Genomic DNA, 26,785 nt, shown 5'->3' with positions numbered 1-26,785 from the left:
TATAACAAAATGCAAAGCTTATTAATTTCTCAAAAAGACAAGGGAAATTGTAACATCACTTACAATAAAGAATTGGGTTTAAAAGTGGCAGCTGGAATTTATTTTTTAAAAAATGGGATGCATTTTGGAGAAAAAAAAACTAGACCGAATCACAACTAGTCAGTGTGGTGGAAATACATCTTTATAAAATATTGAAATGAAATCTTCACTCCAGTAAGACTACATTTTCCTGTAAAAGGTGCAGAATTTTCTAACTTGAACCAATGATATCTTGTTATGGTGCGGACATGCCCTGAAATTATGGTAAGAACATAGACAATTGCTTATACCATAACTATCTTATTTGTGTCTTTTATTGTTTAACATACTTGTTAGGTCACCCATCAGCTCATGATGCTCCAGAAAAAAAAATACAAGTTTGTCCAAACTTTCCTTACAGTTAATAATCCAATCCAGGTAACATCCTGGTGCACCCTTTCTGCACCTTCTCCAAAGCATCCACATCCTTTCTACTGTGGCAAACAGAACTGCACACAATACTCCAAATGTGATTTAACAGAAGCTTTATACAGCTACAACACGACTTTCCCATTTTTACACTCAAATCCCTAAACAATGAAGGCAAGCATGCTCTATGCATCCATTGGTGTAGAATGGTGCTGAGACCACATCTGAATGGATGTGATTTTGCTGAAAACAATGCAGAAAAGATTCACAAGGATATTGCCAAGACCAGAGGATTTGAGTTATGAAGAGATATATAGGCAGGGCTGTTTTCGCTGAAGCAAAGAAGCTGAGGGATAACCTTGAAGATGGTTTATGAAATCATAAAGTGGACAGTCACAGTCTTCCCCCTCTCCCCCCCACCCCCCCAGAGTTAGGAGTGTCTAACACTAGAGGTTTAAGGTGAGAGGGGGTAGCTTTTAACAGAAACCTGAAGGGGAAGTTATTCACTACACAGAGGGCACATCTGAAATAACTGCCAGATGAAGTGGTACAATTATAACTTCTGAAAGGCATTTGAACAGGTTCATGGACTGGAAAGGTTTAGAGCGATATGGATCAAATGCAGGAAAATGGGATTTGCTTAAGAAGGCCGCTTGGGTTGGTCTGATGGACACATTTCCATGCTCAATAACTATGACATGTTGCCACTTTCAGGCAGCTGTAGACTTGCACCCCAAGACCCCTCTGTACATTACTATTCCCCAGGATCCTGCCATCTACTGTATACTTTCCCCTTGATTTGTACTCTCACTACACAACACCTGAATCTCCAGATTCAACTTGACCTGATATTTCAACATCCAAATTTCCAGCTGATCCAACTCCAATTTTTGTGTCATTTGGATCCAGTTGGATTTGGTCCAATAAAATATTCAATGCAATTTCCATCCTAAATCCTAACAAATACACACCCAATGTCTGTACTACATACAAGAGGCAAGTCTATATTTCATAAAGACTTTCGAGTTCAATGCTCACTAATTTTAAAGCGATTATAAAAACAAAAGACTGAGCAGCATAAAGATATAATCACTATGCAGCTTTTAATTCTCAAACTTAACTAGTTTCAATCTACATTGAGCAAGCAAGCACAATAGAGTGTAATCATGGGCACTACCTGAATGCCAGTACACTTACTTGACAAACAACACAAGTCAATAATTTAAACCATCTGTTCCATTCAGTTTCTAAAATACTGTATGGACATTAGCTGGTTGCTATGCTCACAGCAGTACAATCCAAGTTTCTCAGCAAATTATGCCACTTATTCAAAGACAATGGCCTAATTTGTAGTTGTTGCCACCAAAAATAAAATCACCATTAGAACAAATTCTTCATTTATAGAAGGCAAACTTTTGAGTTAGAGCATGGAAAAGCCTAGAGACAGGCCATCACCTCAGTTAGAGTAACAAAGTTTTGGAGTCATATTGAGTGCTGCTATATAAAACTGATATACAAATATACAATAGTTGTATATCAAATAGAATGGTAATCAGCTCATGCAGACTTCCACAGGAAGGCAGGTTATAGAACTACCTGATAAAAGTTTTTATATTATAAATAGTTTTTACCATGGTAGATGCCACATAATTTACCGAAGTTGAAGAGTGCAGTATTAGCCATTGTCAGAACAAAATTAAATAAGCAAATAAATTTATAGCAAAATGTAGGAGATGCATCAAAATGTGAATTCACCATCATGTCAATCCAGACTAAACAAGACTAAATAGAGGATGAAGGAAAAGACATTGAGAGAATATAGGAAGTTGTTGGGTAAATATGATTAGAACCATCTGCTTGCATTATGAGCAACACCAAAATGGACTGGTTTAGATGAACAGCCAAAGTCCAGGATGTAACATTTAGGCATTTCTTTAAGTCAGATATGGAATCAAAGAAATCTAAGAGTACAAAATCATTGTTCCAATCCAAAATTTAATACTGCAATTGCACAGGAGTAAAAACTTAATCCAAACAAGCAGACTGGGTGGACAGAATAAACCCATTCTGCTCCTATATCTATGGTCTAATAGAACAATGATTTACATCCTACTGAAAAACTTGAAACTGCACTTCATCAAAATAGCTGCATTGCGCAGCAATACGTATGGAAGGAAATCTACACAAACTTGATAGACCAGGTCTACTGTTCAGAAAGATTTCAATTGTACATTATGTTCAAATAGATTAAGCCCTTACCTCCTCTTTGTCTTTCATTTGTGCCTCTAGTTCTTCTATTGTTCTGTTCAATTCAGTTTTATGTGTCTTGAGTACATTTGCCTGCCCACTTAGACATTCAAGTTCAGAAACCTGAATTTAGAAAGACATCAAATGACTAGACTCAAACACATTTACCCAACTCAAAAGTTTGAACCCGAAGCATAATGAATCCCCAGATCAAAATTTCATGGACTATATTCCTGTATAAGATCCTCACATTTGAGGCAAATGGAGAAACCTGACTTTATGAACTACACGGCTTAGTTAATAGCATTGAGGTTGAAGGGAAATAAAAGCTTAAAGGAACTGCTTTTGTAGAATTTTGGTACTATAAAGAAAATTATTTTGCCTTGCCATAAAGCACAAATATATGTTTAATTAAAAAAATACCTTTCAACATGAAACAGATTTCTCCTCCCATTGGCTACTCTTTGCTATAACTTAATGCGTTAGAATATTGAGCACTACATAAAGATTGAACGTGTCAAAGTAGGTCATCAACGTAAGGAATTACAGGTGGAAAAATGTTCAAGTTGATTTAAGATTACATATCCAAAACATTAAAGACTTCTGATAAATTTATTACTGAGAATTAAAACATTTGTAATATTGGGTGTTTAGCTCAGGACAATTCTGACCGATGTAGAAAGTGGACTGCCCATCTTACAGTAAAAAAAACTACACAAACGTAAACCTGAATATAAAATCATAAACATCATAACCATGTGTGTGTCTGTCTCAAACCTTATGCTTCAGTTCTTAAAACAGTAAAACAGGTATATAGTTATGAATTCTCCAGCTCAACTTATCCTTTTCATATTCTACTATTTCTTGCAGGGTATACAAACACAAGAACCCAAAAGTTAGCCCACATGCTCTCATTCATTTCGTGGACAAAATTTTGACACAAGGGGGCAGACTGACTAAACTGTAAAAGCAGATATTCAAACTTTTGCCTGATCCCAGGCCACTCAAACCCACATGAATTCTTGCCACTAACAATTGCAAACTCTGATGTGAGTTAGCTAGACTCTCAATCAGCTGATGGTACACAAACATGTTATTAAATTTTAAATTCCTGCTCTAGATTGTACTTCACTGACAATTTTAGAAAAGCTAAGCAACAAGTTCAGTTATGGTAGTGCAACATGAAATAATAACTCATTTTTATTATATGGAGTTTATTAACACCAGGATTTTCTTTTTAAAATTCAAATAGGCCGCTCCGACTTGATTTGCAAGATCATTTATACAAATTCATAGTTATACAACATCCTTCATTGTGACCAGATCAGGACAAAATACTATATATCTAAGTATGCATCATCTTTTCTATGATACAGATGTTTCATTATGATCTTTATTCATAATGTCAGAAGCAAACACTTAATCCACACTAGGTCTGTCTTTTTTTAATGATAGTTAAACAAATTCAATAATAATATTTGTATTATATTAAAGACAAGCTATGCCAAATGATTTGGAACAAGTTATTTGCTTCAAAACATTGTTATCAAGCAATTGTTTTAAATATTGCAATCTGCAAAGTACTAAAATTACAAGGTGCAGCCTGTTCCAAATGACCCAAAATGTAAACCATGATATTAGCAATATGCAGGAGGGTAGATAAACCAAGAACTCCTGGCTCAATCTGGCTTAAAAGCATAAAGCAATAATACCTATAATCTATTTTGTTTTGCAAATCAAGATGTGCATATTGCATGAATGTTTTGAAATTTGGCAAAGGTTTAGGCAGAATTTGCACAAGTGATGACTTGTCTCCCTTTCTAAACTTATAAAGTTCACCCAATTTATAGTTTTATACGATATTCTTTGCCTTGAGGACAAATTTGCCTTCCCAACCCAAAGTCAGCTGTAACACAAGCAGAAGATCAACTAAGTTCCTTGGCACTGAGTGTTAGAAACTATGCCATCTAAACCCTGCAGCTAAATTAGCTCCTTTCCCTTACTGTGGAGGCATCTGTCCCCTCTTGCCAGTACTGTAGAAAAGCTAATCCTTTTTTCCCCCTGCTGGATCTCCAATAAACTGTTGTAACTTTCATATAGCTCTTGCAATATTACCAATTTAAAATAAAATCAAGGACACAAGCTTTACCACTGCAACTTTATCTCTGGATCAGATTAGCATACAATCAGCATACAATGTATACTGCAGCATCTTAAATTTCAGCTAAATGCTCTCAAATGCACAATGAAATACTAAATTGAACACAATCTGAAATGTATCTATTCATCATCTAGATTTGCCTTTCCCTAAAGTTTCACCAAATATGCACAATTATTCTTCATGATACACCATTCTGAGAAATTATTTTATGCTCATCTCTGAAAACAGCAACATTAACTGTTCTACATAGGATACCACCTGACATCAATTGACATATGCATATAAATATGGCAATTAATTTTCAACTTTGAAAATATGAATGTCATGCAAGCATAGCTTTTGCAATAAGATCCTGCTGAGAATTAATAACTTCTGTTTTAATCAGTAAAGAAACTTGGTCCGAGGATAAAAACTGTATATAACTAAATTCCAGCCACTGAAAATACAAAATTTTCCCAGGATGCAAGATTCAGTCTTGGACCATAAGACACAGGAGCAAAATTACACCAATCGGCACATAACTGATTTATTATTCCTCTCAACCCCATTTTCCTATCTTCTCCCTGTAACCTCTGATGCCCTGACTAATCAAGAACCTATCAACCTCTGTTTCAAATATAACAAATGAATTAGCCTTCATTGCCTGTAGCATTGAATTTCACGGATTCACCACTCCCTGGCTAAAGAAATCCCTCACTTCTGTTCTAAGCATACATCCTTCTATTCTGAGGCTGTACCCTCTGGTCCTAGAAGCCTGTGTTATTGGGACCATTCTCTCCACATCCATTCAGTTTGAGCCTCCTTCTCTAAACTTCAGCAAGTACAGGCACACGGACATCAAATGTTTCTCATATGTTAACCCCTTCATTCCTGGGATCATTCTCATGAACCTCCTCTGGACCCTCTGAACCCTTACACTTGAAGATCTGGATAATTAACAAAACAGAACTGAAGATCCACTCAGAGATTTGTTGCTTAATCAGACTCTACAATCTTGATTAATTCTGCAAGCCCAAAACTAGATCGAGAAATATACACAAAGCCCCCTTGGACAAAAAATGAAATTGCAATTAATCAAATCATAATTCTAGAATAGACTAATTGAATGTAAAAGTCTTTGAACTAATCTGCCACAATTGTTTATGTGGAACTACTATTTTATACACCTCTGCCCAGAACAACAATGTATCAATACATACTCTTTTGTGTAAACGTTCTGCCTCATCCTGGTAAGCAGTGAGTTGTTGCTTCCATTGTTTAACATTGGCAGTAGATTCCAGGAGTGCTGCTGTAAGTTTAGCATTGTTGGATTTTAATGTCGCCAGTTCAGACTCCCAGTGCTTTCCTATTGTAGTGCTATGAAAAGAAATTGGTATTAAGCATTGTGCAAAATTTCAGAATGTTAAAAAAGCTAACATTAAAGACAAAGATAATTTGTCCTCTGTTTGCTTATACATCTATCTTGTCTCACAAATACTGTTCACCTGCCCACTAAAATACTCATACCTGTTTTCCTATCCATCAAAATACTCTTATCTTGTCTTCTCTTTCCTTGTAAACTATCTCAAGGCCAACTTCCTTTGGCATTCTAATATTGTTGAATACAGAACAAATCTGAGTGAACTGGATACAGATGGTCATTCTTCTCAAATTCCATTGCTCATACCCTGAACTTCTTTTTGCCCTCTCCAGCAGCTTCTCACTATGCTCCTCAATCACCTAAACAGAGAAAAGCCCAGCATTCTGGCCATGCTTTTGAGTAAATCTAACAACTTCTTTGGCAGATCTTATTTTCTCCTTTTCTGCTGACCTAACAGTTTAAAATTATTGGCTGCAGTCTACCAACACTGCAAGATTTGTGCCCAAGACAAAGTGGGCAGGAAAATTATTGCGGACACTATCAACCCAGTAAACTACCTTTTCCAGAAGTTTCCTTCTGGAAAGTACTATAGGGCTCTTAAAACAAAAACTTCATGCCATCTTAAAAATTTCTTCAGCTCGACAGTTAATCTAAACAACATTCCAGTGAGCCCCACCTCTGTATACATCAGTTACTGCATTGTAAACATTTCAAACCACTTTTTATAATGCTGTTTATATTGTACATACATTCTGATATGTATTTGTACACATTTTATTTCATATCGGTGCTTTAACCTTAAATTTTTTTATAATTCTATTTGTTAAATACTTTTTTTCATGTATGTCATGGCAACATACCACAGTAGATTTCTAATACATTCCTAATGTATATAGGAAATAAAGTTGATCCTTAACCTATTATAAAGATTGTTCCACTGAAAGCAGTGGAAACTTTCTGCAGTATAGTTTCATGGCTCGCCTGAATTTTGTTGTTTCCTCAGTCTAGTCCAAAACATGAGAAGCCAAATCTTCAATTTTTCAGTATCAGTAACTATTAGCTTGGAAATTTACCATGATCACGTATTAACATTTCAAATTGGGTTCAGTCAGAAGGTCCAACTCCTGCAACCTGACCATCTGTGACCCTGAACTCAAAAGCTGTTTAAACCAAGAAGACAGAACTAAGTGGGTCATTTGCAAAAAAGCTGAACAGTTAGTGATTAATGAGTTTAGACTTTACCTCACCAGAAGTGGCCATACCTACTTTAATTATTAATTTTTCCAATTTTTTGATAAAGCACTGAAGACTTTATTTTAAAAGACAGGACTCATTTGCTATTTAAGTACGAATTAATCCTCACTTCTGTTGACTATGCAAGTTCATTGCTAAATTTAATGAAAATGTTGATAAAGTGATTTCCAAGGTCTGGCTCAGCTTCTGTTTTTCCTTTCACTGTACAAGAACTTTAAAAATTCTTAATCTGTTCGACTTAATATTGATAACATTTTCATAAAGTTCTTCATTTTTCATATTTCTAAAGGGGAAAGTTAAAATCCCACCATTCAATAAATTGACAACACCGCTTCCTTTACAACATTCTAATAAAAGATAGTCTTATTTCTCCACTTTATCCTATGGGAGTGAAATGCAGACTTTTATCTTGTTCTTATGCAAATCAGTTCCTTCAGTATTTAAGTAACTACTAGAATTTTAAAAAGCTCAGTGATCTGCCAATCAATCTAGATTCCCCCCCCCCAGAAAAATGGGAAAAATAACAATATCCTATGAATCCAACAACTTGAGATTTCAACAAGTACACAGCTTAACATGGAAACCCTTAAGTTACTGTCAGTGACGTGGCATCCTATGCAATGTCTACTATTAGCAGCCTTCTCCATGGCAATGAAGAGCAATCTTGACTCAGTTCTGGACAAATCATTTATTCCTCGTGGATTTTCTGGTGAAGTTATCAAAAGGCACAAATACCAAGCAACATGGGTCTTTCACAAATATTGTGTACTGTAATCATTTACATGGATACTAGTTTTCTTTAATATTAATATTTATCTTAAATCAGACATCCCAATCCTTACTTGACACCATATATGCCATTTGAAAAGTTAAAATATTCTGTTTTTTGTTTCTAGTGAATGTCTGCTCTGCAAACTTAGTAACACGAGTTCTAAATGCATGGGATTATTTTGAACTGGTGATTAATAGCAACAGAACTATATAAAGACAGATGCTCACCATTAGGGTCTTCAGGTTTTTGAAGTGAGCTTTCTTCTGGACTGTGCTGTTATTTATCACATTTGCCAACCAGTCAGGAGGTCATTTCAGCCAACTGAGTTAAAGCCAAATGACGGTACAATCCCATTCCCCCAATAATTTTCACAACCATATTACCTTCCCCCATCAGTTCCTCTCAGATTCTGCCACTCAACAACATATTAGAGACTGTTTACAGTGGTCAATTCACCTACCAACCTACACATTGTTGGGATGTGGGAGAAAACCAGAGAACCCTGGGGAAACCCAATGTAGTCATGGGAGTATGCGGAAACATCACAGACAACAGTAAAAGTCAGGATTGAATCTAGATCACAAACTGTGGGGCAGCAGCCTATTGTCATTTCAATGATTGCATTACAAAAATCAACAAGTCAAATAAGTATTTTATTAATATAATTCCAGACCGTTGATGGCCAATCTTTCAAGCCCCAGCTCTGCTTTCATTTCTTAATCGATCTAATATTAAATTTCAAAAAGGATACTATTGCATTAAAAAGCCACAACATTTTATTTAATGGTGTTCTAAAATAAAAACAGAGCAGCACAATAGTATTCATAGGCGCAAACGTGAGCTTTCACATGTTGCTGGCCTACCTGTGAGTGAAGGGCAGAGAACTCTGGTTAATTTCAGCCCGTGCATCAGACTCATGTGACGCATCCTGAATAGATCTTTCATCATCCGTCCCATTGATACTCTCTGGTGTCAGAGGTGACTGCAAGTCACCGCCAGCAGACTCCTGTGAAGCAAAAATGTTCTTGAAGTCATTCAATGGTTCTTTCAGAAAATAAAATAAGTAATCATTGACTGAAAATGTTTCAATTAGCCCCACAGAATAGAATTGGAAGTGTATTATCATGTTCAAATTTATTGTCATTCAACTGTGTACATATATTCCGCCAAAACAGTTCTGCACAACACAGCTCATGTATCTCAAAGACAAAGGTAATAATTACCACAAATAAGTCACAAGGTGCAGTTTGGACACAAGTCAAGTAGTAAACAGTATAAGCTATTGGTGCTTCATATGTTAATGAGCCCTGGGTGGGAGAGTTCAGTTGTCTCACTGCCTGAGAGAAGAAGCTATTTCCCTTCCTAACCATCCTTGTCCATCAAAATGAAGGTTTGTTTGGGGGATTGTTTCAGGTTTTTCTGATCACTGAACCTTGGACAGTTATAGGACATGTAATTACACATCAAGTCTATTTACACATAAGAGAAAATAGAAACAGGAGTTCACTCTATTACTGTATGGAGAAATGCTGCTTTATATCTGTGAAGTGTGGTTTGAGTGAACTATTTCATAGGACAAGATTTTTTCCATCCATTATTGTATCTTAAAAATATTTGTTTTCATTTTATGTTCAGGAATTCACAACACTCAAGTTCTAGTCTATGGGAATTTTTTTTTTTAAAAAGAGCATGATGTTTTGCATCCCTTCTGTTTTATTCAGTTTCTGAAGTCAGATTTTTACAGTAAATTGCATTACTTTGTTATACCTCAAGATAAATTGTTCAATATCCAAGTACTGATTGGTGTAGAACTGGTGTGTCCCCTGCCTATATTTAAAATGAGCTGGCAATCCAACAGTGCGAAAAGTCCTGACTTAGGATTTGAGTTGATGACAAAACTTCATTATCTATAGCAAAATATTTTTACTTAATTTGGAGAAAATAGCAGCTGATACAAATACACCCCATGTTTTCTCTCAACCCTTCAGTGCTACGAGTTGAACTCTAAACTTGGAATCCACCCTGGGCATCAATTTATCAATGATCTAAATAAAGCACAACTTCCAGCAACCAATGAGGTCACCAGTTGCAGTACCATTGTGACCAAGATGTATTAGTTTTAAACACAAAGTTCCGCCGACATAATAAAGAGCCGTGACCTGAAATGTTGATTGTTTTGTTTCCCTGACTCACTGAGTTCCTTCAGCTTTGTGCTATGCTATGAAATGTAGACTGCCCTGATCTAAAAAACTAAGTTTCTCACTGACCTTCCCTAATGGTTTGAACTATCCACATTTCAGCTCTTTTCCCCTTTCTTGTTTTGGCATCTGCATCAGCTGTTCCATGCAAAATAAAAAAAAAAACAGAATTCATATTCTGTTTTTCATATTCAGAATTCATATAGCGTATTCATTCTACTGTCAAGATGAAGCCACACTCAGGTTGGAGGAACAACACCTTATATACCAGCTGGGTAGCCTCCAACTTGATGGCATGAACATTGACTTCTCTCAACTTCCGTTAATGCCCCTCCTCCCCTTCTTACCCCATCCCTGACATATTTAGTTGTTTGTTTTTCCTCTTTCTCTGCCCATCACTCTGCCTGTTCTCCATCTCTCTCTGGGGCTCCCCTCCCCCTTTCTTTTCCCCAAGCCTTCCATCCCATGATCCTTTCCCTTCTCCAGCTCTATCACTTTTGCCAATCACCTTTCCAGCTCTTAGCCTCATCCCACCCCCTCCGGTCTTCTCCTATCATTTCGCATTTCCCCCTCCTACTTTCAAATCTCTTAGTATCTTTCCTTTCAGTTAGTCCTGACGAAGGGTCTCGGCCTGAAACATCGACAGCGCTCTCCCTATAGATGCTGCCTGGCCTGCTGTGTTCCACCAGCATTTTGTGTGTGTTGACAGAATTCAGAATAAGTTTGGGGAGGGGAAGTACAAGTAGCAAGTGACATAAACGAAGTGAGGGGAGGGGAGGTGGGGGATTGATATTGAAGAAAGAAGCTGGGAGGTGATAGGTGGGAGAGATAAAGAGCTGAAAGAGGAATGATAGTGGAGGACAATGGACCAGAAATGAAAGGAGGAGGTGCACCAAAGGGAGGTGATGAACAGGTAAACAAGAGGAGAAAGGATGAGAGGGGAGCCAGAACAGAGAATAGAAAAAGAAAAAAGGGGGAAGGGGAGGAATTGTTGAAAGTTAGAAAAGTGGGGTATTGATTTCTCTAACTCTTGATTAGAGCCTAGGTACGACAAAATGAACTCTCGATCACAATCTACTTCATTACAGCTGTGCATCTTAGTCTCTGCCATGATGGGGTAGAATGTGAGGTCAACAGTCTGGAACTGTAACACTATTCTACATTGTTTTTTGCTTTTCCCTTGTACTACTGTGCAGAACAGTTTTCACTATACCTCAGTACATGTGACAGTCATAAACCAATTTACCAATATCCTCGATTTATTCCAATTACTCAGTTCTACATAGAGACATAGAAATTAGGTGCAGAAGTAGGCCATTCGGCCCTTTGAGCCTGCACCGCCATTCAGTATGATCATGGCTGATCATCCAACTCAGAACCCTGTACCTGCTTTCTCTCCATACCCCCGATCCCTTTAGCCACAAGGGCCATATCTAACTTCCTCTTAAATATAGCCAATGTACCAGCCTCAACTGTTTCCTGTGGCAGAGAATTACACAGATTCACCAGTCTCTGTGTGAAGTTTTTCCTCATCTCGGTCCTAAAAGGCTTCCCCTTTATCCTTAAACTGTGACCCCTCGTTCTGGACTTCCCCAACATCGGAAACAATCTTCCTGCATCTAGCCTGTCCAATCCCTTTAGAATTTTATACATTTCAATAAAATCCAAGGATTTTTGTCAAGGATTTGTGGTCTGACCCAACAACAAATGGTACATTGTTGCACTTTAAAGTATACCTCATGGTTCTCATTTAATATTCATGGCAACTTAACAACTAGTGGTGCTCACCTGAGAAGGTGTACTGGTTAATTCCATTTTCTCTTGCATTTTCTCTTTTGCTATTCGAGCTGCATCTTTGAATTCCTGGAACTTCTCTGCAAACTGTTTTAAAAAGACTTTATTTTAAAAAAATAATCGGCTGATAAAGATAGAAAGACCACAAAAGGAAACAAATCGACTACAGATTTCGGATTAAAGAAAATTTAGAGTAGCTATACCTAAACGATACACTTTGTCCTCTGACATTTAAATCACCTGCGTGAGAATTTAAAAAAATAGTACCAGCTGAAACATTGTGTGAAGTTATTTTACCTTCTGTATGCAACAGTTTTAATTTGCTCATAAGTTTGAAGAAACTAGGTCTCACTCTCAGGTTAACACCAGATATCATTACACCTTTCTTTTTCATAAGACCATAGACCATAAGACAAAGGAGCAGAAGTCGGCCATTTGGCCCATCGAGTCTGCTCCGCCATTTCATCATGAGCTGATCCAATCTCTCCTTTAGTCCCATTCCCCCACCTTCTCACCATAACCTTTGATGGCCTGACTACTCAGATACCTATCAATCTCTGCCTTAAATACACCCAATGGCTTGGCCTCCACTGCCACCCACGGCAACAAATTCCATAGATTCACCACCCTCTGGCTAACAGAATTTCTTCGCATCTCTGTTCTGAATGGGCGTCCTGCGATCCTCAAGTCATGTCCTCTCGTACTAGACTCCCCCAGCATGGGAAACAACTTTGCCACATCCACTCTGTCCATTCCTTTCAACATTCGAAATGTTTCTATGAGTTCCCCCCTCATTCCTCTAAACTCCAAGGAGTACAGTCCAAGAGTAGTCCTCATATGTTAACCCTCTCATTCCTGGAATCATTCTAGAATCTTCTCTGAACCCTCTCCAATGTCAGCACATCCTTTCTTAAATAAGGAGCCCAAACTGCACACAGAATTCCAAGTGAGGTTTTACCAGTGTCTTATACAGCCTCAACATCACATCCCTGCTCCTATACTCTATTCCTCTAGAAATGAATGCCAACATTGCATTCGCCTTCTTCACCACCGACTCAACCTGGAGGTTAATCTTAAGGGTATCCTGCACGAAGACTCCCAAATCCCGTTGCATCTCAGAACTTTGAATTCTCTCCCCATTTAATAGTCTGCCCATTTATTTCTTCTACCAAAGTGCATGACCGTACATTTTCTGACATTGTTATTCATTTGCCACTTCTTTGCCCATTCCCCCAATCTATCCAAGTCTCTCTGCAGACTGTTGCCTCAGCACTACCGGCCCCTCCACCTATCTTTGTATCATCAGCAAACTTAGCCACAAAGCCATCTATTCCATAATCCAAATCGTTGATATACAACGTAAAAAGAAGCAGCCCCAACATGAACCCCTGTGGAACACCACTGGTAACCGGCAGCCAACCAGAATGGGATCCCTTTATTCCCACTCTGTTTCCTGTCAATCAGCCAGTGCTCTATCCACATATGTAACTACCCCGTAATTCCATGGGCTCTTATCTTGTTTAGCAGCCTCATGTGCAGCACCTTGACAAAGGCCTTCTGAAAATCCAAATACACAACATCCACTGCATCTCCCTTGTCTAGCCTACTTGTAATTTCCTCAAATAATTGCACTAGACTTGTCAGGCAGGATTTTCCTTTAAGGAAACCATGCTGAGTTCTGCCTACCTTGTCATATGCCTCCAGGTACTCTGTAACCTCATCCTTGACAATCGACTCCAACAACTTCCCAACCACCGATGTCAAGCTAACAGGTCTATAATTTCAAAGCTGGTTCATAAAGCTTTCTCTATTACATTCTCTTTAGGTTTGCCAACAGTATTACCATCAGATAAAATGCACTTAGCTAATGCAGGCAAGATGCCACAGAAATACAGGTGTGTCTATTTTTAAACATTTCTCCATTGTCTCAGTGACACAAGTCCACAGTGGTCTGGATACAATTAAGTATTTTTTGCTTTCAATTCTTTACTGAGTGGAAATTCCCTAACCTACATCCAACTTAAAATCTCCAGCTGCCTCTGTCTCAAAGCATTATGAAAACCATATCCAAGTGAGGGACTACTTTTCACACTAAATCATTAATTGTTGACAGAGGACATTCGTCTAACTGGATACATGCCAGTCAAAAAAGTACCGCCAACACTCAGCCGTACACCTTCAGGTTATTGCTCGTCAAGTAAACATCCACCAAATTTTAAATATATGGGGATTTCTGAGTCTACCACCATTCAGAGAACTAGCTTGAGATCTCTCCCACATTTTGCATGGAAAACATCTTTAATTCTCTGTAGTACTACCAATTATTTTTAAAAGGTATGGATTAAGCAAAGAACTGGCAATGTCTTGTCAAAGTGATGCAGAAGATTATTGACAACCTAACACATTGCCATGTCTATCAATTAACTTTCCACCCAGTTTGTGGGGTCATGAAGCTGAAGTTCAGCATACTGCTAAATCAGAATATGCAATTCAACATCTTGCAATGCACAGACTAAACCAGGGGTTCCCAACCCTTTTTTAAAATGCCATGAACCCTTACCACTAACCAAGGGGCTTGTGGACATTTAAGCTCTACATGTTCATTTATTGCACAAATAAAAGAAAACCTGCTAAACAATCCAAATACATTTCTATTTATTAATATAGAACCATTAAGCATTTTTAGTCTTGTAAATGTTAAGTGAGTTTCCTGATGAAAATAAGGCTATATTTTACAGACCTTAAATGCAATTTGAACACAATTGCAAGTGAATGAATCAAAATATTTATCCAGCCACTTTCCCCAAATTAGTACAACTGCAAGCAATATACAATGACAAAAATATCACACTACATGATTTTACGCACTTTTGTCAGATGATGCTCCGAGGAAAAACCTAGACCATATACTGTGTTTGCACGGCTGTCTGGCCACTGACCAAATTTCTGAGATGTTTTTGTAAATGTCATGTTTGGAGTAATTGTGCTGTTGATTATTGCCTGAAAGAGAAAAATAGGTAATTTGTAAAATCAAACTATTAGGAAAAGGATTTTTAATGGATATTTAAAAAGGATAAATCAGTAGCTTTACTTTCCCCAAACTTGCACATACTGATCATGAAATTCAAATAACTAATGGTGCAAAAGAATAAAAAACACTCAATCTGCTATTTGACCACCTAGAAGTTTGATAGTTCAGTACATGACTCACTAGGTAATGCTTGTTTCACTGCAGCCCTGTTCAGACACCCTTGTTCCTGTGTTCCATTTAAGCATACCTGGTTAATATAATACTACAGAATGCCTTAAAAAGCTGTTTTTAAAAGTACATTGGGGTATTAACAGAAATTACATGAAATAAACAAGAAAATTCCCTACTCTACCATTAAAGACTCAATTGTGCTATTTTATTGGAATTCAGCTGTCATCCAGAATTGACATTGAAAGATGCCAGGTGGACAGCATAAAATATTCTCCTGGATGACTGCTTCAGCGATAGTTGTGTTAAACAATTTTCCATTTATCATTATTGAGCAGGTTGCAAGATCCAATAATTTTTAATAAAAAATATTAACAGTTTTATAAAAGGTACTGATCAATTGTTAAACTAGTAAGGAATCAGTTAATCAGGAAGAGCTGTTTTTAAATATTGACAGGGTATTCCAGATAACATTTGATACTTTTGACCTTTAGACAGTCACTTCTTTGGTCTGGGGAGCTCTGGATGAAAGCTCAAGGGGCAACACAGCCTATTTCTGTACCTACTATATTACAAAAAAAAATTCCTTTCTAAGTACTAAATCCAGTAATTGTTCTCAACATATTTGTTATTTTTAAATATATTATCTGTAAATATATTAACACAGATTCTTAAATAGATTTACAAGCAGCTTTGCAACCGAAAGCAGGTTGTTTACAAGTACAAAGTGCGCTGAGCACAGAAAGTCACTGTTCATGTTTTATAGGAAGTGACACAATATTCATAAGATACCGTAAAACCATAAGACACAGGAGCATGAGTAGACCATTTAGCCTATTGAGTCTGCTCCACCATTCCATCTTGGCCATTATCCCTCTCAACCCTGTTTTCCTGCCTCCCTCCCACAGCCTTTGACACCTGACTATCAACCTCTGCTTTAAATATACTCGAAGACTTGACCTCCACAGCTGTCCGTGGCGGTGACTTCCACAGGTTCACCACCCACTGGGTAAAGAAATCTCTCATTTCTGTTCTGTAGGGACACTTTTTATTCTGAGGCTGTACCCTCTGGTCCTAGACTCCCCCAAAGAACGCAACATACTTCATCTGCAAGGTAAAGAGCAGGAAAGTTATCTTCTGATTTGATAGGGCTGGGTAGGTGGAAACATTGCCCAATATTGCATATGGGTAAACTAGGTCAATGCTGAAAAACAATCTTAAAATACTTGTCTATTACATGCAATGCTCCTACTCCAAAGCCAAAGAAAATTACATTGTGTGGGAAATGAAACCTATCCCCAAGGTTATCACTTTTATGGGGGAAGACAGGTCAAACAATTAATTTAGGAGTTAGCTCAAATTAAAACAAAAAAATAGTCAAACCATTAAAAATGTGACGTAAAATTGCCATGTGGCTCCAAGTAAGAACCTCAACAAGCTGAGACAGCATGTAAGGGAACTCCAGACATAAACAGCAAAGCTGCCACAGCAGAGACAGCATGCAAAGGAATTCCAGACATAAACAGAGACTTGAAGGAAGCTAATCAGACAATGCCAATTCATGTGCCTATGGTGACAAATGTGAATTAAAATAATCTCAGGAACAGTAATCAAACTTAGCTTTCTTCATGTAGTGGTCAAGTTACAGTGTCAATGGAAAAATGAAAAGAAAATCCTTCAAACCAAAATCCAAAAATCTGACACCTTCACTTTCAAAACAAGATTGGAAAAAAGTATTAGGATCAGTAATCAAGCAGACGACATCTTTACACTGAGGCAGTCACCTCGTACAGATTTGTCTGGCAGGGGCTACAGCCCTTATTTCTATAAAGTTAACTGTGAGCATAATGATGTCCTTCTGATATAAATGATATCCTGCTTAGCCATAGTAATTCCATGACTGGGCCCTACTTCAAAAGATAAGAGACTAAAGCGTCAGGAGAAAGTGACCAAGATGAATTCAGGGTCTTAAACTAGAGGATAAAAAATCTTTAGTCCCTTTATCAATCGGTACTCTTTTGCACTTGTGGCCTGCAGTTAGAAGAACTAATTCATGTAGCATTAGAAATTGTACTTTTAAGCATATCTCACCTTTGACCCATCAAGGCTGATTATTCTGTAGACATTTCTTGTACTATCATAGAAGTAGGACACAGTCACAGCATGTTTGCTGGTGGGAACCCAGTTCTTCTTTGTAGTGGGATCAATCTGGAAGACATGGGCTCGTGTGCTGAAAATGGGCTGTTCCCTGAAAAGCAGAAGGACAAGTTGCTTCATTCATTTCAGTTTTCAATGAAGACAAAAAAAAAACTATCTTCTCAATCACAGTCCATTCAACAACTAAATTGGAACATCACAATAGATCTCCAACACTTGCAAAAGTACATTGTAATAATGATTAGGTGAGTTTTGCAACATGTATATCAAAACATTGTGGAGTGTATTACTTGTGACAACAACCAGGCTGAGGGTTATGCTGGGCACAGCCTGTAAGTATTGCAAGCAGCATGAACATAACATGGTCAGTAACCTACCACGATGATGTAGCAGTTAGCACAACACTATTAGAACTCAGAGTGTCGAAGTTCAGAGTTCAATTGTGGCATCCTCTGAGTTGTAACGTTCTCCCCCATGAAACAAGTGTGTTTACTCCGGGTTCATCCGAGAGTCTAAAGATGTACAAGTAGGTAGGTTAATTGGTAATTGTAAATTGTCCCTTGATTAGTTTAGGAATAAATCAGGAGTTGCCGAGTAACGCGGCTTGAAGTGCATCTTCTGCGCTGTATCTCTTAAATAAAGTAAATAATAATCTTTGGAGTGTGGGAGAAAACCAAAATCCTGAATGAAACCTCTTGGTTTAAGAATGGATTCAGTCTTACTTGCAGAAAGGTTTTGTTCAGACAAGTAATATGATTTAAAGGTGATGGAGAGGCTCCAAGTTAGTGCTGGATGTGATTGAGGAGAAAATAAAACAGATGGAAAAATCTGTGGGTTCAAAATAGAAGTTTACAGGAGACCGGAAGCTAATAATTTACCTGGCTGCAATTGGATAGATATAAACAGAAAGTATGTGAATCCAGTGGTGAGTCAGGAGAAGCTGTGCAGTGGGGAAAAGGTAAGTGGTGGTTTGAGTAGTATGATATGCAGAAAAACTGGATACAGGTCAAGGACAATTCATCAAAAAAATACATAGGATATAATTCAACATTTTCTAACAAAATAATCCCAAATTTTCAACATTTTTTAAAACAAAAACATATTTAGTTTAATATTATATTCAGCTATACATTTTAGGGATGGAACACAATTGATGGGATACCACTGTCCAGTTTCATATCGAGTACTAAAATGAGCTCCTGTCAGCTTGCCTCAGTAATCAGGTTTCAATTCATATCAACTTATGCAGTTAATGCTTATCACAAAAATCACTTAGTAAACAAGGTGTTAATACCTAAAGCTGCAGAATACTTATTTAGAAAGGCTCCTGAAAGTTTTGACAAATGATTTTTCAGCCATCACCTGCCTATTCATGATGGTTAGAGGAATAGTCCTTTTAAAAAAAGAGAATTTATTCGAGCTCTAACGTGATATTAAGACTAAAATACAAAGAAATGAGGTTGCTAGCAATCTATCCTGGGTTTATTTTGCTCTATAAATATTGCCCAACCCAGACTCATTAGTGCAGAGTTTCTGCAAGGGCTGTTTTCCATATTTCTACAGCAGCAGTTTTTTAAAAAATATAAACCTCTATTTACATCATTTCATTTTTAATGATTGGTTTTGATTAGTATTAACTGCAGAGTGCGTAATCATTTGATAGAAAAAGTATTGTGCAAGCAAATAGTTTAGTGGTACATTAAGGGCTGTGTAATGGAAAATACTGTACAATTGTTCATTGGGACTTTCTGACTGCGGGATTTCCAAAGTAAGGAAATGAGTTTTGATGTACAGACTGGTCTTTAATATCAAATGTGACAGTCTAAGTTACTTGGTCTCAGTTTACAACCATTAAATATCATGCATCAATATTCAAAGTTCAAATGGGGATTTTCAATAAAGAGCACACAGTGCTCAGTTCAATTTATAACCTATCATGCAGAGAAAACATCCATAACATCAGGCTTGGGCAGTTACGTGGCATGCAATAAGCCTTAACTACATCCATACCAGGCAAATAACCACTCATAGGTGTTTAACTACACCTCCCACCCCACCCCCGATCTCCAATCTTTTGACTTCAAAGTTCAGGTAAAATTTATCAGAATAAATACATGTCACCACATACAACCCTGAGGTTCTTTTTTCTGAAGGCATACTTAGCAAATCTAAACACCAACTGTAAACAAACAGTGCAAATATAAATAAATAGCAATAAATAACAAGCATGAACAATATAATAAGTTATTAAATGTATAGCTATGCCCTTTTGTTCAAGAGGGATGGTAACTGCTGCTGAACCTGGTGGTCTGAGTCACGAGGCAGCAGTGAGGAAAGACCATTGCCTGGGTGATGAGTATCTTTGCTGATGGATGCTGCTCTTCAATAGCAACATTTCATGTACCCAACATCTCAATGGTTGGGAGGGTTTTATCCGTGATGTACTGAGCTGAATTCACTGCCTTTTATAGGATTTTCCACTCAAAGGCATTGGTGTTCCTATACCAAGCTGTAATGCAGACAGTCAGCGCACTATCCACTGCACATCTACAGAGGTTTGCCAAGGTTATCGATGACATGCCAAACCTCAGCACATTCCCAAGTAGAAGAGCTGTTGTGCTTTCTTCTCAATAATAGTTATGTGAACAGTCCAGGACAGGTCTGCTGATATAGTGACACCCAGGAATTTGAAAGCTACTGACCCTCTCCACCTCTAATCCTCCAATGAGTACTGACTCACAGACCTCAGGTTTCCCTCACCTTAAATCTATAATAAGTTCCTTGGTCTTACTGACATTGAGTGAGAGGCCATTATTATACCACTCAGCCAAGTGTTCAATCTCACTCCTGTATGTGGACTCATCACCCACTCCCTTTGATACAGCCTACTACAGTGGTGTAGTCAGAAAACCCTTATATAGTGTTGGAGCTGTCATAGGTGTAAAGCGAGTAGACAGTACTGTATTGTCTTGCTGATGTAGAATCCATCACTAGCATCAACATCTTTGTAATCATAAATGAACAGAAACTTAACAGAGCTAGCCACACATACTGCAGATACAAGAACAGGGCATAGACTGGGACTCTTGAAACCTTTACTCCAAAGCATTTGCCAAGTTCCTGAAGCTTCTCTTTGAACAAGTACATTCTTCACATGGTGAAGAGTGATAACTCATCGAATACAAGGACAATTATGTGCCAGCAATAAATGCCGGTATGCCAGTAATACAATGATTCTGCACATTAATGCAAAAGTATTTTAAATTTCCAATGGAGCCAATAGAATGACAGTTTTAAGCTGATAGTCCATTTTTCAGAAGCCATTTTAGGATACCAATGATTTTGGCTTTCCCACATTCAGAATATTAAAAGCAAATCATGAAAGCCTTTAATATTTACAATTGCTTAGCAAAGCAGTTTCAAAACCTGGTGAAGATGTTGATTTGCCCATTCAGTTTGCTGCAGAAAATTACAGCTTAAAGCAAATGCTAAAGCGAGGCTTTCTTTCAATCTGCAAAATTGCTCCAGTTGACTGGAACACAGCTGTAATCCTAATTACTACAATGAAAGCTCTTGGAAACTCGTGTGGAAGGAAGTAGGTTGTTATTTACAAACCTAATGTATTTAAAATACCTTTCACACTAATCTTTAATTGTGTGCTTTGAAGAACATCCTAAAGCAATTTTTTTTTTTTAAAAACTGACCTCAGTTTACTTCCCCTCTTCGAAATGGACTATTTATAGAATTTCTTTCACATCATTTGCCTACTTCAATGTTTCCACCACTTCAGTAAAGCTACATTAAGCCTCTCCTTTCTGCACTAGCAAACTCAGTAAGCATGATTTCTTCAGTTTAGTCTCATTATCTGATAATTCAAACATTACTACTGGATAGCTTTAAGCAGCTCATCCAGATTACTGAAGCTCTACAAGTAAAATATTAACTAGAACAGTAACTTGGAAAAAGTACCTCTTTCGCCCTTGGGATGGAAAAAGACTTTCTGCCAATGAAGAGTGCAAGCTACCTGCCTGTGATTTCATTTAACATGCGATACATCAACTACAACAGTATCATGGAGCGCTACAGCACAGAAATGGGCCCTTTGGCCCATCTGGTCCATGCCAAACTGTTATTCTATCTAGTCCCATCAACACCTGGGTCACAGCCTCCATACCCCTCCCATTCAATCTTTGAAATATTGCAGTCTCAACAGAACAAAGATTTTGCCTAAAGGAAGGAAGGAAGTCAGACTCTGTATTTTAGAACACATGTCCTAGGGAACTCTGCCCCACAACAAGTGCACAAATGCACGGACACAGATCCAGACACTGTCACCACCCTCAATGCCTCAGTAAAGCAGCCAGAATAATCAAAACACCCCACCCAATCTTCCCCCCCACCCCCCGCACCTCACTGGAGGCAAAAGATAAAAAAGCCTGAAAGCACGTACTACCAGACCTGTGGACAGCTTCTATTCTGCTGCCTCTATCTACCTCGTTACAACTTTATATTTTATTTTACCTGCACTGAACTTTCCCCTATAGCTGTTACACTTCATTCTGCAATGTTACTGTCTTAACTTCTGACAACCTCGATGCACTATTGTAATGAATTTATCTGTATGAATATGAACATCGTGCAAGTTTTTTCCACTGTTCCTGAGTACAGATGTGCTCCGACCATCCGCTCACTAAAAAAAATTATCTCCACCTGCAGACATATCCTCTGCACACATCTGCCCTTTTCCTCAACTGCATTCCAGGGACCCTAGCCCTTTTTGCTGTCTTCTTTTATTCCTCTTCCTGGTTACTCCATTCACTCTTCCTTCCTGCCTTGATTCAAAGTTTCAAAGTGCATTTAGTATTGAAGAATGGATAAATTATACAACCTTAAGATTTGTTTGCTTATAGGCAGTCATAAAGCAAGGAACGTGAAAGAACCCAATTAAAAAAGACCAACCCACGAAGAAAAAACAAATCATGCAAACAGAATTCAGCGACAGCAATCCAAACCAAATTGAGTCCTCAGATCCAAATCCCCAGAGTAGCCCAGAATAGGCCCAAAGCCTCTATTCAGTTCATGTTAGCGGGGCTAATCACCATAAAGTTCGCAGACATGAAGTACAGCAGCGGGGAGCAGTCTCACAGCCTCAGCTTCACGGAGTGAGGGACTGCCAGACTATGGGCCTGCATTTAAACTGTTGGAACCTTGCACCAAGACTGACTCTGATGTGGGGAATTGCTCTGTGCCTCTATTTTGCAGCCAGAGAAAGTATCTTGACCTCACCAAATTGGCTCAGCCGCCCAGAGAAATCCAACCTCTCCTGACACCATGCCTTCTGGTCTATCTGGGCTGGCATTTAGATTGTCTAAATGGTGATTTGTACCTCATATTTGGACCGGAGCCTTGCTGTGGCAAATTGCTCCAGGCCTGGAGCACACCATCCAACAATTCATTTCAGACCTGGACTTCACTGCGAAGAAAGCTGTTCTCGACCTCTCCAAATCAGCTTGGTGCTTAGAACAATGCACCCTTGCACCCAGGCCAGCTAGACAGGCATTGGAACTCCTCTGTTCCATCTTTTCCCCTCTGAATCATTCACTCTAACCAGCACAGCCCCAACTCCATCAATTTTGCTGTGCACCGGCAGGTCACAGCTCGCAAATTCACCTGGCCTTTGCTGATAGTTCACCACAATTGACTCAAAAAGTGTAATTAAGGTTTTAAATTGAATTTCTTTGTTTTCGAATTACACACCTTTGGCAGTGCCATCTTAAAATGGACACACCTACTCCAAATGAGCTGGAAGGATGGATGCTTGTACGCTCCCAGTCCTCTCACCAACTGTTGGGGCTTATTCTCTCCAGGTATTGAGCAATGCCATCCAAAGCTACAGCTAGCCCAGATGCACAGGAAGGCAGCTCCTGGTTAGTGCAAAAAGCAGCAAGAGTGAAAATTGTGCTGTATTCAGCTACCCTGAGCATAGGGCCATTGCCTTGGCTGGATGAAGTAGAATACTCTCTCCTGCCTGCGGGAAGAATAAGCAATCTGGTGGGAATCGCACACTGGGACACAACAGGAGACCACATTGTTTGTACTTGGGACACATTAAAACAGTGCAAGGGGCAATAGTGTCATATGATTATCTGAGGGTGGGGAAGATGAGAAAGAAGGGATGAAAATAGAATGGTAACAAAAATTTACTATTAATGGATTGAAAAATCTTGACTATTATTTTTTCTATACATTGGATAGAATTCCTGGGGCACATTTTGTTGGAAATTAATGATGGTTAAGGTGCACCTATCCATTATTGCTTAAAATGAAATTCTGGCCCTCCAGCCATCAGTCACCACCCCCCCACACCTTTCAGCTGAGATCCAAATTATCCTCTTTAGAGACAATATCTCCATTGAAATCAATCCCTAGCAACATAAAACCTCCATATTTAACATTTACATTTAACTCAAATTCCATTTAAATATTGATTAGATGGAAAATAAACCTTCAACTGTAATTATTTTTCCGTATTTAAAGTAATTTTTGCCCTATACAGTCCATTCAACAATAGTTTTACCCTGATAACTAAGATCATAGCAAAATTTAACCATTTACATTTTGACATTAGCTTTTTTTAAAAAAAAGGCAGTGTCCATTAAGGACCTCTAGCACCCAGGGCATGCCCTTTTCCCCACTGTTCCCATCAGGAAGGAGGTACAGAAGCCCAAAGGCACACACAGCGATTCAGGAACAGCTTCTTCCCCTCTGCCATCTGATTCCTAAATGGATATTGACATTGGACATTGAACCCTTGGACACTACCTCACTTTTTAAAATATATATTATTTCTGCTTTTTGTACTATTTTTAATTTATTCAACATACAGAGACTGTAACTGATTATTATATTTTTTCTTCTATGTTATGTATGGCATTGAACTGCTGCTCCTAATCTAATTTCACAACACATGCTGATAATAAACCTGATTCTGATTCTTAAAGACTAGAGTCTAGTAAAATGAATAAACCATCAATACATTTCTAAGCAAATATTTGTGCTCAGGAAGAAAGTTCTGGAAGGTCACAATGCAAATATACTCAAACGTGATATCATTGACAGCTGCAGTTGACAGATACAAATTGAACAGACAGGGTTAATCTCAGTTTTGCAATCCATCACTCCTTGCTTGGTTACATTATAGGCCACAAGTGTCGTTAGTAAAGTGGGAAATTGTACTGGATGCCAACAGGCAGTTACTCATTGTCTTGCATATTAGCTGCTGACTCCAGCACATTATCACTTACACCACACTGTAAAATCGACAGGTCACCACACAGTAAAAACCTTTTAAACAGCTGGTAGTTATTTGGTGGCACACAGAATTTAGGTGGATGGAGAGAGAGGAAGTTGTAACAATATCTAAAAAAAAATTACATCATCAATTTCCATCTAAAATTTGATAACTTAAAGGAATCTGAACTAATCAAAAATGTCACCGTTAAAATATACTGTGCAAATATACATATTGCAGATGTTTGAATATTTGTTACAGTACAATGGATTCCAGTTAAATGGGCCATTGGTTAATTGGGGCAGATTCTTATTTGGGACATCTCTTAAAGAACAAAAAAAACATTTGAGAAAATAGCCGGGATTCCCGTCATTGATTTGAGACACTATGCCACTTAAGACCACAAGACACAGGAGCAGAATTAGGCCATTTGGCCCATTGAGTCTGCTCCGCCATTCAATCATAGCTGATCCTTCTCCCCCACCCCCCCGCCCAATTCCCAGCCTTCTCCCTGTAATCTTTGATGCTATGTCCAATCAAGAACCTATCAATCTCTGCCTTGAGTACACCAAACGACCTGGCCTCCACAGCTGCCTGTGGTAATAAATTTATTTGGTAAAGAAATTTCTCCACATCTCTTTTAAATGAATGCAATCTTCAGACTGTGCGCTCTTGTCCTAGACTCCTCCACCATGGGAAACATCCTTTCCACATCTACTGACTAAGCCTTTCAACTGATTTGAGATGCCCTTCATCCTTCTAAATTCCAGCAAGTATAGCCCCATTGCTATTAAACATTCCTCGTATGATAACCCTTTCAATCCTGAAATTATCCTTGTGAACTTCCTCTGAACCCTCTTCAATGTCAGCACATCTTTTCTGAAATGAGGAGCCCAAAACTGTTCACAAACTTCAAGGTGAGGCTTCACCAGTGCCTTATAAAGCCTCAGCATCACATCCCTGCTCTTGTATTCTAGACGTCTTGAAATGAATGCTAACATGGCATTTGCTTTCCTCACCATCGACTCAATCTGCAAGCTGACCTTTAGGGTGTTCTGCGCAAAGACTCCCAAGTCCTTTTGCATCTCAGATTTTCAGATTTTCTTCACTTAGAAAATGATCTGCACATTTATTTCTATTACCAAAGTGCATGACCGTGCATTTTCCAACTTTGCATTTCATTTGCCACTCTTGCCCATTCTCCTAATCTGTCTAAAACCTTCTGTGGCCTACCCTTTTCCTCGACACTACCTGCCTCTCCACCAATCATCTGCAAACTTGGCAACAAAGCCACCTATTCAATCATCTAAATCATTGATGTGCACCATAAAAAGAAACCGTCCCAACGTGACCCCTGCAGAACACCACTAGTTACTGGCAGCTAACCAGAAAAAGATCCTTTTATTCCCACTTGCTGCCTCCTAAACAGCCAATGCTCTCATCATGTCAGTAACTTTCCTGTAATGCCATGAGCTCTTAACTTAGTAAGTAGCCTCATACGTGGCACCTTGTCAAGGGCATTCTGAAAGTCCAAATACACAACATCTACTACATCTCCTTCATCTATCCTACTTGTAATTTCCCCTCAAAGAATTCCACAACAGGCTCATCAGACAAGATTTTCTCCTAAAGAAACCATGTTGGCCTTGTCCTGTGTCACCAAGTACTCCTTAACTTCATCCTCAACAACTGACTCCAACATCGTTGCAACCACTGAGGTCAGGTTAACTGCCTATAATTTTCTTTCTGCTGTCTCCCACCTTTCTTAAAGAATGACCTTTGCAATTTTCCAGTCCTCTAGCACAATGCTAGAGTCCAATTATTTTTTTGAAAGATCACTACCCATGTCTCCACAATCTCTACCACTACCTCTTTCACAGCCCTAGGGTAAAATTCGTCTGGTCC

At 38.3% G+C, this 26,785-nt stretch overlaps 1 protein-coding gene across 1 annotated transcript in view; it reads right to left on the bottom strand.

The window, feature by feature from the left end:
- homer1b (homer scaffold protein 1b) overlaps positions 1-26,785 on the bottom strand; it is a 71,274-nt gene that overhangs the window by 27,636 nt on the left and 16,853 nt on the right. The window contains exons 2-7 of the mRNA XM_059974461.1: positions 17,524-17,680; positions 15,102-15,233; positions 12,228-12,320; positions 9,105-9,247; positions 6,055-6,211; positions 2,707-2,817 (exon numbers count right to left, since the gene is read on the bottom strand). Coding sequence (XP_059830444.1) covers positions 2,707-2,817; positions 6,055-6,211; positions 9,105-9,247; positions 12,228-12,320; positions 15,102-15,233; positions 17,524-17,680 — 793 coding nt within the window. The remainder of the gene's footprint in view (positions 1-2,706; positions 2,818-6,054; positions 6,212-9,104; positions 9,248-12,227; positions 12,321-15,101; positions 15,234-17,523; positions 17,681-26,785) is intronic.

This window comes from Hypanus sabinus, chromosome 7 (assembly GCF_030144855.1).
Source record: "Hypanus sabinus isolate sHypSab1 chromosome 7, sHypSab1.hap1, whole genome shotgun sequence".
NCBI lineage: Eukaryota > Metazoa > Chordata > Chondrichthyes > Myliobatiformes > Dasyatidae > Hypanus > Hypanus sabinus.
The sequence above is the reverse complement of the archived record's forward strand: the minus strand, read 5'-3'. Positions and strand labels throughout refer to the sequence as shown.